The 15,128-nt window shown below is 34.1% G+C and overlaps 2 protein-coding genes across 2 annotated transcripts; both read left to right on the top strand.

The window, feature by feature from the left end:
* Positions 1 to 382: 382 nt before the first annotated feature.
* On the top strand, positions 383 to 10,080 carry LOC126695686 (phosphoenolpyruvate carboxylase 2-like). The gene is made up of 10 exons (XM_050392516.1): positions 383 to 914; positions 1,652 to 2,043; positions 2,226 to 2,310; positions 2,611 to 2,833; positions 4,789 to 4,892; positions 5,083 to 5,170; positions 5,401 to 5,555; positions 7,478 to 8,476; positions 8,855 to 9,241; positions 9,618 to 10,080. Exons 1-10 carry the CDS (start codon positions 747 to 749, stop codon positions 9,912 to 9,914), a joined length of 2,898 nt encoding a protein of 965 aa, XP_050248473.1. The 5' UTR covers positions 383 to 746; the 3' UTR covers positions 9,915 to 10,080.
* A 3,003-nt stretch (positions 10,081 to 13,083) lies between these two features.
* On the top strand, positions 13,084 to 13,871 carry LOC126695685 (protein AGENET DOMAIN (AGD)-CONTAINING P1-like). Its single transcript, XM_050392514.1, has one exon. It carries the CDS (start codon positions 13,221 to 13,223, stop codon positions 13,599 to 13,601), a length of 381 nt encoding a protein of 126 aa, XP_050248471.1. The 5' UTR covers positions 13,084 to 13,220; the 3' UTR covers positions 13,602 to 13,871.
* Positions 13,872 to 15,128: the final 1,257 nt, after the last annotated feature.

The following is a 15,128-nucleotide window of genomic DNA, read 5'->3' as shown; positions in this document are numbered from 1 at the left end:
TCTTTCTTATAAAGCATATTCCATCTCCACATCAATTCAAACAGTTGGAATTGCACTGCTATTTTTCTTTTTCTATGGGCAATAGAGGGAGTATCACTGTCTAAGTTCATTCTTTTTATATTTTTAACAAGCACCCTGCTTTCCCTTTTTTTTCCTTTTTGAATAAAGAGAGAGGCCTTTACTTTTTACTTATAAAAAAGAAAATAAAAAAAGAACCCATTTAATTAAAAATCAAATTACCTTTTTATTTATAAAAAAAAAGGAAAAAAAGAACCCATTTAAATTTAAAAAAAAAAAAAAAAAAAAAAAAAAAAAAAAAAAAAAAAAAACAGTGGAAATAGATGCCCACAGTCTCTAACTCTATAAATGTGGGCGAGTAGCAGAAGAGTTATGCTTCACATGAATTACATCACAACTACTGACTCTCACATTAATATCTGATCTCTTCCGTGACCAAAGTCTCTTTCTTTAACTTTCCCGTGCAAAGATCATAGAAAACCCATTCTCCACGTCGCTGCGCAATCCTCCTCAGTCCTCATCCGGGACTCACGGGTTTCCCATAGTCTCCAACTATTTTTTTTTTTTGTTATTTTGTTTTTTGAGTGTTTAATTCAATTTAAACCACTATTTGATGAGCTGGGTCTGTTTTTTCTCAACAAAAAAATCACTATAACAGTTTTGGTTTGATAAATCGGAAACAGAGCAAGCCGAAAAACAGAGCACCAGAGACAGAGAGGGAGAGAGATATGGCGGGTCGGAACATAGAGAAGATGGCTTCAATTGACGCTCAATTGAGGCTTCTGGCACCAAAGAAGGTGTCTGAGGATGACAAGCTAGTGGAGTATGATGCTTTGTTGTTGGATAGGTTCCTGGATATTCTTCAAGATTTGCATGGCGAGAATCTCAGAGAAACGGTAATGGATTTTATTTTATTAATTTTTACTTTGACTACTTTTGAAGTATTTGTTAGTACCTTCCTGTATTGTAATTTTGTGATAAAATAGCACATGTCAAGGATGTCCTTGCAATTTGGTTAAAGTTACAAGCTTTTCTAAGGCTTGGATTGACAATTTGTTGGTTTTTAGAGGATGCCCACTTCGTTTTTTTTTGCATTAAATGCAGTATGTGGTGTAGAATTCTGTACTTTGGGAAAAATATTTGTATAAATAAAACTTTGCCTTTTCCATTTTAATTTTGATCTGCAATGCTCCATTTGGTTTATGAGAAAAATTAGGGGAAGAATTGAAATTATAAAATTATATATTGATTTCTTGGATATATAGGACCCAGGAATACACAAAGCTATACCTGATACAGTGTCAAAGTACAAATTTTGTTTAGGCAAACTCAAAAATTGTGTAGTTGTCTTTAATGTTGTAAGCAACTTTATCAAGTGTCAAAGTTCAAAGTTATATTTTTGGGGTTTTGCTTGGAGTTTGATTAATGATGGTGTAAGTAAACACAATTTTATTTCTCTTTTTCATTTCTGGGTAAGGCAATTTTGTTTCAACAAGTGAAATTTCTTGCAAAGTGTTTCACATGAAAAAATTTAATGGGTTAACATATTAGATTTTCTGGGGTGGGTTCTTGCATTAGATTTTCTGTTAATAATGGGTTAACTTATTAACTATTATGATGTATTATGGATTAGGTTCAAGATTGTTATGAGCTTTCAGCTGAGTATGAAGGGAAGCATGACCCTCAGAAGTTGGAGGAGCTTGGGAATGTGTTTACAAGTCTGGATCCTGGGGACTCTATTGTCATTGCCAAATCATTTTCTCACATGCTTAATTTGGCCAACTTGGCCGAGGAAGTCCAGATTGCTTACCGAAGGAGGATCAAGTTAAAGAAGGGAGATTTTGCTGATGAGGCTTCTGCAACAACTGAATCAGACATTGAAGAGACTCTCAAGAGGCTTGTGGGGCAACTGAAGAAGTCCCCTCAAGAAGTTTTTGATGCTCTGAAGAACCAGACCGTAGATTTGGTCCTAACTGCACATCCCACTCAATCTGTCAGAAGATCTTTGCTTCAAAAGCATGCAAGGTTTGTTTACCACCTAAGTTGATGTATAGTTGTCATCTGTGCACGGCAAGAAATTTCCTTATGATTTGTTCATTCGCCTTTGCGGTGTATCTTGATATGCTATTTGCTTTCTGTTTAAGAGTTAGATGGTTATTTTTTTTCCAAGATTCATATTGATATTATGCTATTGTTTAATTTTTCAGGATAAGGAATTGTTTGACTCAGTTGAATGTCAAAGACATAACTCCTGATGATAAGCAGGAACTTGATGAGGCTTTACAAAGGGAGGTATGTGGTGCCAATCATGGGATACTGTTTCTTCTACAAACTTTTAGGACCTTTGCTTTGTTTTATTTATTTATTATTATTATTATTATTATTGTTATTGTTCTGTATATCCTTCTGTCTTGAAGATGGAAGTTTATTTGCTAATTTTGAGTATAGACTTTAGGGATTATACATTTTCTAATATATCATTATTTAATGCAGTACATAGTCACAATGTTCAGGAGCTCCTATTCTCATCATACATAAAGTTCTCTATCCCATTCTTATCTTACATAATACATTTCTTTTCTTCTCTTGTAGATACAAGCTGCATTTCGTACAGATGAAATTCGAAGGACACCTCCAACTCCACAAGATGAGATGAGGGCAGGAATGAGCTACTTTCATGAGACAATCTGGAAAGGTGTACCAAAATTCTTAAGACGTGTTGACACAGCTTTGAAGAACATTGGGATAAATGAACGCGTTCCTTACAATGCCCCTCTCATTCAATTCTCTTCTTGGATGGGTGGGGATCGAGATGGTACGTATCTTTTCACCCTAGAAATTACTGAATGTGGACATTATTTCCTGCAATATCCTGATGATTAAAAAAGTTACAATTTTGATGATGATTATCATCCTGTATCTATTATATACATGAAAGGAAAGGAGGGATTACTATGTATGGAGTTTATTAACTTAAAAAAACAATTGTACAAATATGGAATTGCCTATTTCACTCGGTATGCTGTTACTTCATTGTTACCTCAAACTAAAGAAATTATAAGAGTTTTTCTCCTTTGGCAGGCTTCCTATATTTTCTTTGACAACTTAGATTTGAAAATTTTTAAGTTTATTTGTCTATTTGATCATTTCATTGAAAGGAGTTGTTGACAACTTGAGCCTCTCTCTCTCTCTCTCTCATGCAGGGAAAATTTAGGGAAAACCTCTCTAGCTTTGCCTATGGTGGGCCGTGGGCTTAGTTTAATATAGTCTAGAAGGATTAAGGTTCAAATAATGATGGAAATTTTGGTAGGGAAAGGGGAAAAACTGACTTAGGGTTGTAAAGAGGTGAGAATCTATCCACAGATTGTGAACAATAGTCTTATTTGTAGTAGTAGTATTAAGACTCTTAATTTGATTATTAAACTAAAAATCTAATAAGGTAAAATAAAAGATTAACTTTGACTCAAAGAAAATCACCTAAGATGGTTGGAATCTCCTTGGACAATTCTAGACTTGACTCAATGAAACCAAATTACAGATCTGGCCCTGTATACCAAACTAACCATGACTTGGAAAATAAAAGTCCAAATTAAAATAGGAAAAATGGAAAAAAGATTCCTGTGGTTTGTGTCTTTTTCAAACACATACCTTGTACTATCAATTCCATTTGATTGACCCACGGTTTGTGAAATGATGCAGTTACTCTGACTGTTGCATTTTTATAAGTTGTGATGGAAGAAACTCAACACGTGTTGTGCACTTGACCCCTTTTTATTAAAATGTTCATTTAAGATTAAAATTGAATAAGAATTCATTTTAAATTATATATTTTTGTACTTAAATTCTTCTTTTCTCTCTAATGTTCTTCTTCTTCTTCTTCTTCTTCCCCTCTCTCAACTAACGCTATGTAACCTTGCCAACACCAATGATAACTGGCCACTATTTACTGGAATAGACCCAAAACCAAATCTCAGTCAGCATCAACCCCCCACACATCCTAATCTAAACTCAAACTCGCTGCTTAAACAACCCTCCTTTTTTCTCTATTTATCTGGTTTTGATTGAGAAGGATGTATAATCATTTTGAGTAATAAAAGAATACCAGCATAACTCTCCCTTGTAATGAACAAAATTCTGATTCTATATAGTGGGAATCAGAATGGCATTGTTGGCAACCCTTGCATTCCCATAGGATATAAGCTCAAGTATCTTTTTTATTTGTTTATTTTGTTGTATGTAAAAAAATAAGGGCCATACTGGGTTTTTACGACCTGTCAAAGACTCGGTAATAATCGTAGGCTTTGCCACCTGTTCTAGTCCAACCCATTTCTGACCTTAACCTGCATGACCCAACCTGTTTTCTAGGTCTAATTGATAGTACATGGGGAATATTTGGAATAGACCAAACCACAAGGGTTATTTTTACATTTTTCCCCATTTAAATATGTTTGAACTCTATGAAACTTATAATACAAGTTATAAAACTTGACCCAAACCACAGGGGGTATTATTACATTTTGCCCCAGTTAAATATGTTTGAACTCTATGACACTAATAATATACGTTTTGAACCCTATAAAACTTGTCTCAGTTGGATGTTGCATGTGAATCCCAAGCGAAGCTTAGCTTACAAAACTAAAAACTTTTCTAATGACAGAAATTTGTTATTTCTTCCATGGCTGCATCACTCTCTCATACACTCACACAGAATAATCTCTTCGGTCATTATGGTGGTTTTCTCACTTAATATATATCTGATATGGACTGCAGGAAATCCCCGGGTTACTCCTGAAGTTACAAGGGATGTATGCTTGCTGGCTAGAATGATGGCTGCTAACTTGTACTTTTCCCAGATTGAGGATCTCATGTTTGAGGTATCTGAAACAGTAATCAGACTCTTGAATTTTTTTTTTTTTTTTTTTCCTTTCTGGGTATTAGACTCTTGAATGTGTTTCTTTTATTTCCTCCCCCCCCAACCCAACAAAATCCAATCTTGCGAGTTTCATCACAACTTTTTTTGTTGACCATTCATCTAATATGTTGCATTTATATCCTTATTGGCAGTTATCTATGTGGCGATGCAATGATGAGCTTCGTGTTCGTGCTGACGAACTCCATAGGTCCTCAAAGAAGGATGCAAAACACTACATAGGTATGCAATCATGATATTAAATTGTCACAAATCTCACTGCTGAACACTTTTGAAATTTAAAACTCATTTTTTTTCTCTATTATGTATGGAAATTTCATCCTCTCGTTGTGTAAAAAGAATTCATCAAATATAAACAACTCAATACACTATGCCTTTTCATATTGGCTGGAACTTTTGAATATGCTTATCAATGTCAGATATTTTTATGATTTACATTTTCATTAATGCAGAGTTTTGGAAACAAGTTCCTCCAAATGAGCCATATCGTGTTATTCTTGGTGATGTAAGGGACAAGCTTTATAATACGCGTGAACGTGCTCGTCACATATTAGCCAATGGGGTCTCTGATATTCCTGAGGATGCAACCTTCACCAATGTTGAGCAGGTCTCTCCATCTCTGCAATTTTTAATAAATTCCCTTGTAATGGATATGCGTCTAATGGCTGTTTCTTTAATCAATTCATAAATTTATACTATAGTAAGTATTAATCTCAAATGACATAGTTTATTATGGTGGCAATATGTTGTTGTGGTGAAACCCAAATGACACTTCTCTCTCAAAAGAAAGAATGGGTGAAGGGAGTGGTTGTGGGTTCAATACCCCAACTTATCAATGTGTGTGTGTGTGTATATATATATATATATGGCAGCAATATATTGTTGTGGTGGTCTGGTTCAGTCTCATAGTATTTGTTTTAGTGGATGCTAACATGCTGTGTCTATTTTTCATATTTAGGTAATAATTAGGCATTTGGGGCAATATTATGCTTGGTGTTTATATATTTTGGCTGTCAGGTTATACTGTCAGACCAGTTTACCTCTAGTTTTATTGGCAATCACTGGTTGAAACCAGAAACTATTGATTATGCATATTGAAAAAAAAAAAAAAAAATTAATTCAAATTTGGTACTTAACTAATTTTCATACTCACTGGTTGTTCTAAATGGACATCCTAACTGAGGGAAGGATCTCTCAATCAGATCTTCTGCTTGCTGGATAACTTTGTAATCAATGAAATGTACTCAAGATTCTCACATGAGATATCTTTCAGGCATTTATAGGGCTTTGGGGCTTTAGTTGTCATTGGCTCACTGCATGTTGAGGTGAACAGGAGAGCACCTTGAGGCTAAACCATAGAGCTTGAGTCACCTGAGGCCTCTACAAGAAAAATTCTTAGACCCGAAGGCTCAGCTTGTGTCTCAAATGTGCATCCTATTAACTAATCCAATATTGTGCGTTCTTTAAGAATTTGAAGACAGGAAACTTCATTCTAAGCTAATTTCAGTTTATTCCAAACTCCAATTACACTAAATTTGTTATTTCTATTTATAGTGAAGTTTGAAGTCAGTTTTTGCACTAATTCAACAATATGGATTTCATAAGTGTAACAGGAGTTATTGGCTTACTGTATATGCTATGAATGCCTTGGTTTATAGCAATTAATTTACTACCCCTACCTATTAGCCAATGCTTTCATACAAGCTTTTGTCCTAAATTTCTGAAAAATAATTGTATGCAGTAATAAGTTGTTCAGATCTAGAATAGCCTGTTAAATTGAATTAACACATTGCTCAAAGAGTAAGTTTGATTTTTATTTAATAACATATCAATGGCAAGCAATATGTTTGATTCTTATTTTCCCCCCTTTCCATCCTTTTTTTTATTTTTATTTTTTATTTTATGTCTATATCGTAACTTCTTCATTTCTTGATGTTGTGTTCTAATTGTTAGAAATTAATGATACTACCTCCCAATTCCTTAAGCTTCACCCCTATCCTTATGGAAGGACCAAAATATTTTCTTTTTCCTTTTTGCTTTTGAAATTATAAGAATAGATACTATTTCTATGTTCAAATAATATCACTACCCTTTAAAATCTTCTTCTTAGCTTGTACTTGGTGATTGAAGAGTTTCTTGAGAATATTATTTTCATAACAAAGGAAAAAATATTCTTTGCATTATCTCTACTATACTTCAAAATCTAAAAGTAATGATTGACCAAGCTACAGTTTTGTTTCATTTTCTGTGTTTGATTGATTGTGTTTGACATGCTAGTGACCACCTAGATGATTGCTTTTGTGATGACCCATTGACAAGGCCATGCCTATAGACAGATTCTAGAATACTAACAATTAAAATAGATGGCTTGAATCTCATAACATACTTGCTCAGGTTCAAAATTGCAATAGCTTAATAGATGAAGTGAGACCTTCACAAAAACTACGTTTGATTTGTGCCCCTGCTAGCTATTCTGGTTTAGTGGCATGTTCTCTTTAGTGCTGACTTTTTCCCTCCTTTCCTTTGTAGTTCCTGGAACCTCTTGAACTCAGTTACAGGTCACTCTGCTCATGTGGTGACCGGCCGATAGCTGATGGAAGCCTTCTTGATTTCTTACGACAAGTTTCTACCTTTGGGCTTTCACTTGTAAGACTTGATATCCGCCAAGAATCAGAAAGGCATACTGATGTTATTGATGCTATCACAAAGCACTTGGGCATCGGTTCTTATAAAGAATGGTCAGAGGAACAGAGACAAGAATGGCTTTTGTCTGAGCTCAGTGGCAAGCGCCCTCTTTTTGGCCTTGATCTTCCCAAAACTGAAGAAATTGCTGATGTGTTGGACACTCTCCATGTCATTTCAGAACTTCCTTCAGACAACTTTGGTGCTTACATAATCTCAATGGCAACATCCCCATCTGATGTACTAGCTGTAGAGCTTTTGCAACGTGAATGTGGGGTGAAGAAGCCATTAAGGGTTGTCCCACTGTTTGAAAAACTGGATGATCTTGTGGCTGCTCCTGCTGCTGTAGCTCGCCTCTTTTCAATAGATTGGTACAGAAACCGCATTAATGGGAAGCAAGAAGTTATGATAGGGTATTCAGATTCAGGAAAAGATGCTGGCCGTCTCTCTGCTGCTTGGCAGTTATATAAGGCTCAAGAAGAGCTTATAAAGGTGGCTAAGAAATTTGGGGTTAAGCTTACAATGTTCCATGGCCGTGGAGGGACAGTTGGTAGGGGAGGAGGGCCTACCCATCTTGCTATACTATCTCAGCCACCTGACACAATTCAAGGGTCACTTCGTGTGACAGTTCAAGGTGAAGTTATTGAACAGTCATTTGGGGAGGAGCACTTGTGCTTTAGAACACTCCAGCGATTCACAGCTGCTACACTTGAGCATGGTATGCATCCACCTGTCTCGCCAAAGCCGGAATGGCGTGCACTTCTGGATGAGATGGCAGTTATTGCAACAAAGGAATACCGTTCCATTGTTTTCCAGGAACCTCGTTTTGTTGAATATTTCCGCCTTGTAAGTATCCTATGCATCCTTCTTAACAGAGCTCTGCTTGGGGTTTGGAAAAGTGACTCAACGTGTTTCAGTTTATTTACCTCGTATTCATAGGCTAATACTGAACAAGTATTGTATTCTCTTCTTAAGTAATTTGTAGGATTCCAAGAAAGATTATACATTTTTATTCCTTCTCTGACTTGTATTTGTCTACCCACACTAAAGTTTTGTTACTTGTTATTTTATTCTTTGAAAGCTACTTCATTGCATTTTTATAAATTTACAATCTGTTCTCAAGGCATAGAAATTGTTTTCATTTTCTATTAATTTTTAAGTCGCTGAACATTATGAAGATGCTGCTGATAATCTAATGTAAATCATCTTCTTTCAACACTACAGGCAACACCAGAGACAGAATATGGCCGGATGAACATTGGGAGTCGTCCATCAAAAAGGAAGCCAAGTGGAGGCATTGAATCACTCCGCGCAATCCCATGGATCTTTGCATGGACCCAGACTAGGTTTCATCTACCAGTGTGGCTTGGCTTTGGGGCAGCATTTAAGCACGTAATTGAGAAGGACATAAAGAATCTCCAAATGCTTCGGGAAATGTATAATCAGTGGCCTTTCTTCAGGGTCTCAATTGACCTAATTGAGATGGTCTTTGCCAAGGGAGACCCAGGAATTGCGGCATTGTATGACAAGCTCCTAGTATCAGAAGACCTATGGTCATTTGGAGAGCGATTAAGGGCCAACCATGAAGAAACTAAACAGCTTCTACTCAAGGTAATTTAAGTGACTTGTGTGATTGTGAGGAAAGGGCCATTGCAACTTTACTCACCAGCTCATAGTTTGGGCTCAAACAAAAGCAGTTCTGTTTCAACCTAAAACATGTAATTTTGTTTAAATCACAACTCAGAATTGCTAGCTTCTAAAACATACCACTCAAAAATGCTTGCTTCTAAAACATATCATGGGGTCAATAAGGACCCAGAATACTAAGACCAATTATACAGTTTGTTTAGAATGGTTTCCTTGGTCAGAAATATTTCCCAGGCCCCCAAACACCCCTCCCTCAGCCCCCAGAAAAGAACTTTTTTAAATTTAGGAATGTACATCTAGATGTGTCAGTAACCAATATCTTTTCGTGTTGATTTTGTAGGTTGCTGGGCATAAGGATCTTCTTGAAGGAGACCCCTACTTAAGGCAGAGACTGTGTCTTCGTGATGCATACATCACAACACTTAATGTGTGCCAAGCCTATACATTAAAACGGATCCGTGACCCCGACTATCATGTGAAGGTTAGGCCGCAGTTGTCAAAAGAATACATGGAATCAAGCAAGCCAGCTGCAGAGCTTATAAAGCTTAACCCCACAAGTGAATATGCTCCTGGTCTTGAAGACACCCTGATCTTGACCATGAAGGGTATTGCTGCAGGCTTGCAAAACACTGGTTAAGGCATATGCTTGTTTCTTTAGATATATATTGTCATTTCACATCAAATATATAAAATATTGCCTGAAAAGTGCAACTTGTCTAATACTAATAGAGCTCTGAGTCGGCTTGTAATAAATCACTCCATAATACCGTTAATAAAAATGGATTGTTGGTTTGCTTGTTTCAGCTATGTTGTATCATTCTTCTCTTTTTCATATATTTATTTATTTGTTAAATGTATTGTTTACTTCTGGACTTAACACAACCAGGCGATGGTACTTCGGCTTTCAAATATCTCGACTCTATGCATTCGGTTGGAACTTTTATGGGGTGTGAATTGATGGAAATTCAAGTTCATATTTCTAGTAAAAGGTTAAATATATAAATCACATTATTCAATTACTAGCTGAAAGAGTAGGGATATTTAAAAATAATTCGAGAGTTATTCATAAAATTTGAAAAAATGAAGATATATAGATTTTTTTTTTTATTCCTTTTTTTATGAAAGATTCAAGATGTATTGGAGAAATTTGGAAATGTATATAAAAAGATACCGCGACTAGCTTTGGTTGTTCTGTCGGTAAGATCTAAATGGCCTTTTTCTTTTTTTGAGAAAAATAAATAGCCTAATTTACATTAGCAACTGCCAAATGGTTTAATCATCTGTCAAATGGAAGCATTGTAAAAGAGTGTGAATTTATCATCACCAATAGGATTAGATAAAAATCCTTGGCTTTGAATTCCTTGATATCATGAACTCAAAAGTAATGCATTATCAATATTCACATTAACTTATGCAAAAATTATTGTCTATTATAGAATAAGAGCTTAATTTTTCTATTTTAACAAACAACTTTTCAAAACATCCAATTATCTATTCTAACTATTTCGTATCTTTGGCATCACAAGTATTAGCATTTGTGGGGTGTGGAAGGTAAGGGTTGGGGTTTAAGTCTCCAAGAAGAAGTTTCACACACATTCACTTAGATTAAACTAGAGTAGAATTTTATCTCAAATAATATATATATATATATATATATATAGAGAGAGAGAGAGAGAGAGAGAGAGAGAGAGAGAGGCTGGATTTAAGTTACACTTGATGTAACTCTAAACAATGTTACATTACCCAATTTATTAATTAGATGTGAATTTTGATAAATCCACCGTTGGATTATATTATCTTTGTATATTCTTCATGCTTACAAAATTTAAAGATAATTAATAATTAATAGTCATGTCATCAATCAATTGTTTACATTCAAGTTTTTGTAATTTAAAATAATGCATAAAATATGAATTTATGAATCGAATAGTAAATTACATCTGATTGACATGAAAATTGTCATGCATGTTAAGAATATATAGAACATATAATTCAATGGTTAGTTTTTCAAAATATGAAATAAAATAAACACACACACTTTACTTAAAAAAAAAAAAAATCAAATCTTCTTGATTTTCTTAATTTTTTTTATCGCTCTTCACACACAATAATCAACATCCATTTTCTTTCTTCATCCTTGGGTAAAGTAAAGAAATAATAAAAAATTTATTTTGAATAGGTTACAAAATCTTATTTTGCATAATGAATAAATGAGTTGATGTGAGATTTTTTTTTTTTAGTCCATTAGTCAAATTTAGGAGCTTATGCTATTTTATCTGGATTGATGTGAATGCTAAAGCGTTTTAAAACCTAATGAAGTTTTTAATAATAAAAAAAAGAATGAAAATTACTTAAAATGGAAAAAATTGATAGTTAAGGAAAGCAAAAGAACAAGCCAAATTTAGGGTTGATGCATTTTCCAATCATGGATATACTAGGAGTGATGAGATCTATGCATTTGTGGGGGTGTTAATTTTTTTTTTTTTTTGGTACTATAATTGGAAAATGCATCAACCCCAAATTTGGATGAAATGAAAGTATTCTCATTTACAAAAATAAAATAGCAAAGCATTTGATTACATGCCACACATAAATCAACTAAATTTCAAATTACTACGTTGATCATCAACTTAATAATAGATTCCATGGATCCTTTCACATGCAATTTTTAAACATGTTTATAATTTCAATTTCATTATGCATTTTCTCTTGATGTAAATTTTTAAGATTTATTTTGATGGTTCGCTTTGTTTGTTTCCAGAGAAAATCTTATGTAAAAATAGTTTTTCGTATTTTTAAAAATTTGGTAGTATCAGAAAAAATGAGTTAAAAGAAAATCATCTCTAATCAACAGAAAAAGTATGGCTTATTTTTAGAAAAAAATTTCCCATTAAATTGTTTTGGAAATAACTCTATCTTATAGGAGTAATACTATAGTTAAAAACAATTTTACAACATTTTGTACATTTTTACAAAATATTGATCTGGCCAACCCTTTATTGGTTTTCATCTAGGCTAACCATTAATATCACATTTTCATTTATCAATAATCATTCACCATATTAGCAGTTTATAAATTTTTTTGTAAAATAATTTGTATTTCTAGCATTATTCATCTTATAGTAAGTTAAATAAGGAAAGTTAGGAGATTTTTAATTTTTTTTAACTCATTTAATGTTACTACTAAATATAGGAAAATGAGGCATTTTTATGAAAAATATTTTTTTAAAAATAATTAATTTTCTAGAAAACATTGTCGCCTAAACAAACAAAGCATTAAACAAAGTTAATTTATACTAGCCTCTTAGAGGCTCTCTCTTATTTAGGTCTATCTTAAAATTTTAAATTCATCTAAATTAGAGACTTTTGTAATTATCCAGTAGTCTTATGTATTTGCCCACTGCTAATATAGTCAGGAGTGATATGATTAAGCTAGCACACAGAATTGAACACATTCAAGCCACAAATGAACATCGAAATAATATTTAATTTATTTGTTCGTGTTTGGATGTATATGTGGGTGTCATCATCACACCTACAGACTAGAAAATCTCATCACACCCCTAACCTTTTCAATAATTGAGAGACGCATCAATCTTGAATCAACAAATCTGTTGTCGGACAATTGCGTTAAAAAAAAAAGAAAGAAAGAAAGGGTCTCATTAGTATTTTTATTTTTTATTCAAACCGACTCTACTTTTCTAAAAAGGTCAAATTAGCACGCAAACCGACTCTATTTTTCTTTTTAAATTTAAGAATAAATAAACCCCACCAGTCCTGAAGGAATACATTAGTAAAAGTCTACGTTAAACTATCTATAAATGAACGTCACCACAGTCCTGTCTTACTCCTATAGTCCAATCCCAACATCATCTTTACCATTCTGAATTTCTTTTATTTTTTTCTCTCTCTGTTTCAAGAAGTGATTCCGTGTGCTACAAGAATGGCGTCGATCTTGAAGAGGGGTGATGAAGTTGAAGTTTGCAGCAAGCAAGTTGGTTTTGTGGGTTCTTACTACGCAGCCACTGTGATTACCAACATAGGCAACCACTCCTACGCCGTGCGCTACAAGAACCTGGTCACTGAAGAAGACCACTCTCAGCCACTCACTGAGATTGTCGCCGCCGACGAGCTCAGGCCCATGCCACCTAAGGTTTCGGCTACTGGGTATTCTCTTGATGATGCGGTTGATGCTTATGATAATGATGGCTGGTGGGTCGGCACGATTTCTGGGAAGCGAGGCTCCGATCACTACTATGTCTTCTTTAACACTTATGGAGTTGAGATTCTATATCCACTCTCTCGCTTGAGGCCTCATCTTTAAACCAATGGCAAGTGAGTTTCAAAGAAAGGGTCTAATCCTACTCATGGTGCCATTCTTTTGGTCTCTCATCTGATGAGTGCTGCTGGGTTTTAATTTAGGAGAGTTTCTTTAATTAGGTGAATATGTATAAACTTGGAGAAGATCTTTCTATATTTTTGGGTCTTCTTTAATGTAAATGCTTTTCAAGTCTGGTTCTCTTCAATCTTCTCATGAAAATATGTAAATCTTTTTGCTTTTAAATGAGTAAATATGTTTTCTTTTTCCTTTTAATGTCTATAGCCTCTCTCTTTTTACTCAGTTTTTGCTTAAATCTTGTACTATTGATGCACTTTACATGATATATGTCTTTCTGAATATGAACGAAATACCAAAGTTCATTAATCTGGTATCTTAATCCAATCACAAGCCTTTTTGTGGTGGGGCGAGTAGCTTTCATCCCAAGAAATTAATCCAGAGGCAACGAGACCAAATAATTCAAATATTACAAATTTTCTTTTAGTTGGGTGTTGTGTTAAATAGGCTTATTTACCCTTACCCAACTTTGGTATTCATCCATCTCAATGATTTTTTTTTTCAAGAATAGCAGATATGACTTTTTGAAATCTATCATGTGGCAATAACATATATCATCAAGAAGGTCAAGATTTAAAGAAAACTTCCGCTGAACATGATATTATCAAATCTTGGGATCAGATCAACATACAAGACTTAATTGTATTATGGAGAAAAATTTACACTAGAAATTCTTCTGTGAAGCATTTGAAAATTGAAAGTAGAAACAATCATGAGTAAATGGTTTTGATGATTCTCCCATATATGATATATCCAACTAAAATGTCACTTTATTAACTGATAATACAAAATGTGAAAAAAGTAAAGTGGACTGAACGTATAGATGCTACGATTTATGTAGGTTATGGTCCGAAAATACACCAAATTTACAAAACTACCAAGTTAAATTCAAAGCCATAAACATGCCGAACGAGGATGTGTTTTAGGGATATTTGGTCCAAATCCATTTTTTTTTCCATTAATTATCTGAATTCTGAAAAGTTGGAAATACAAACTATATAGCTCAATAAGATGAGGTTGAAAGAATTTGACTGTAAAATTGTGCCGGAAATTTTGTAACATCAATTAAGTAATAGAACTTCCAAGGATGTATGAAGAGGATTTATCTTAAACTTCGCTCTTTCCCCTAACAAGGCTAATTGCCTCCTCTATGGCTTGAAAGAAAGTTGCAATCTTGTAAGTGAAAAACTCCACTAACATTGGTATCAATTCTGACTGTATATATCCAAATTCTGGAACAAAGATCCTACTCCCAAAAACAGTATTGGCAGAGGTATAGTTGCTACACTCATGCTCATAGCAAACCACCTGACAGTGTTCTCTGAAAAATTATAATGAAGTTATCCATGAAAATCATATTACATTGGATACAAAAGCTAAGATGCAAACTAAATACTAAATTCTCTTCAAATCGGAGAGCATTTCATCTTTGAGAGCCAAGGTCCAGTGAAATTG

Source organism: Quercus robur, chromosome 8, assembly GCF_932294415.1.
Source record: "Quercus robur chromosome 8, dhQueRobu3.1, whole genome shotgun sequence".
Taxonomy (NCBI): Eukaryota; Viridiplantae; Streptophyta; class Magnoliopsida; order Fagales; family Fagaceae; genus Quercus; species Quercus robur.
This window is presented reverse-complemented; position numbering and strand designations above follow the sequence as displayed.

Excerpts from the sequence above, each read along its gene's own strand:
- LOC126695686 (XM_050392516.1), top strand. The coding sequence starts at position 747 with ATGGCGGGTCGGAACATAGAGAAGATGGCTTCAATTGACGCTCAATTG. Across the intron at positions 2,834-4,788 it reads GATGGGTGGGGATCGAGATG|GAAATCCCCGGGTTACTCCT; the intron begins GTACGTATCTTT and ends TATGGACTGCAG. Across the intron at positions 4,893-5,082 it reads TTGAGGATCTCATGTTTGAG|TTATCTATGTGGCGATGCAA; the intron begins GTATCTGAAACA and ends CCTTATTGGCAG.
- LOC126695685 (XM_050392514.1), top strand. The coding sequence starts at position 13,221 with ATGGCGTCGATCTTGAAGAGGGGTGATGAAGTTGAAGTTTGCAGCAAG.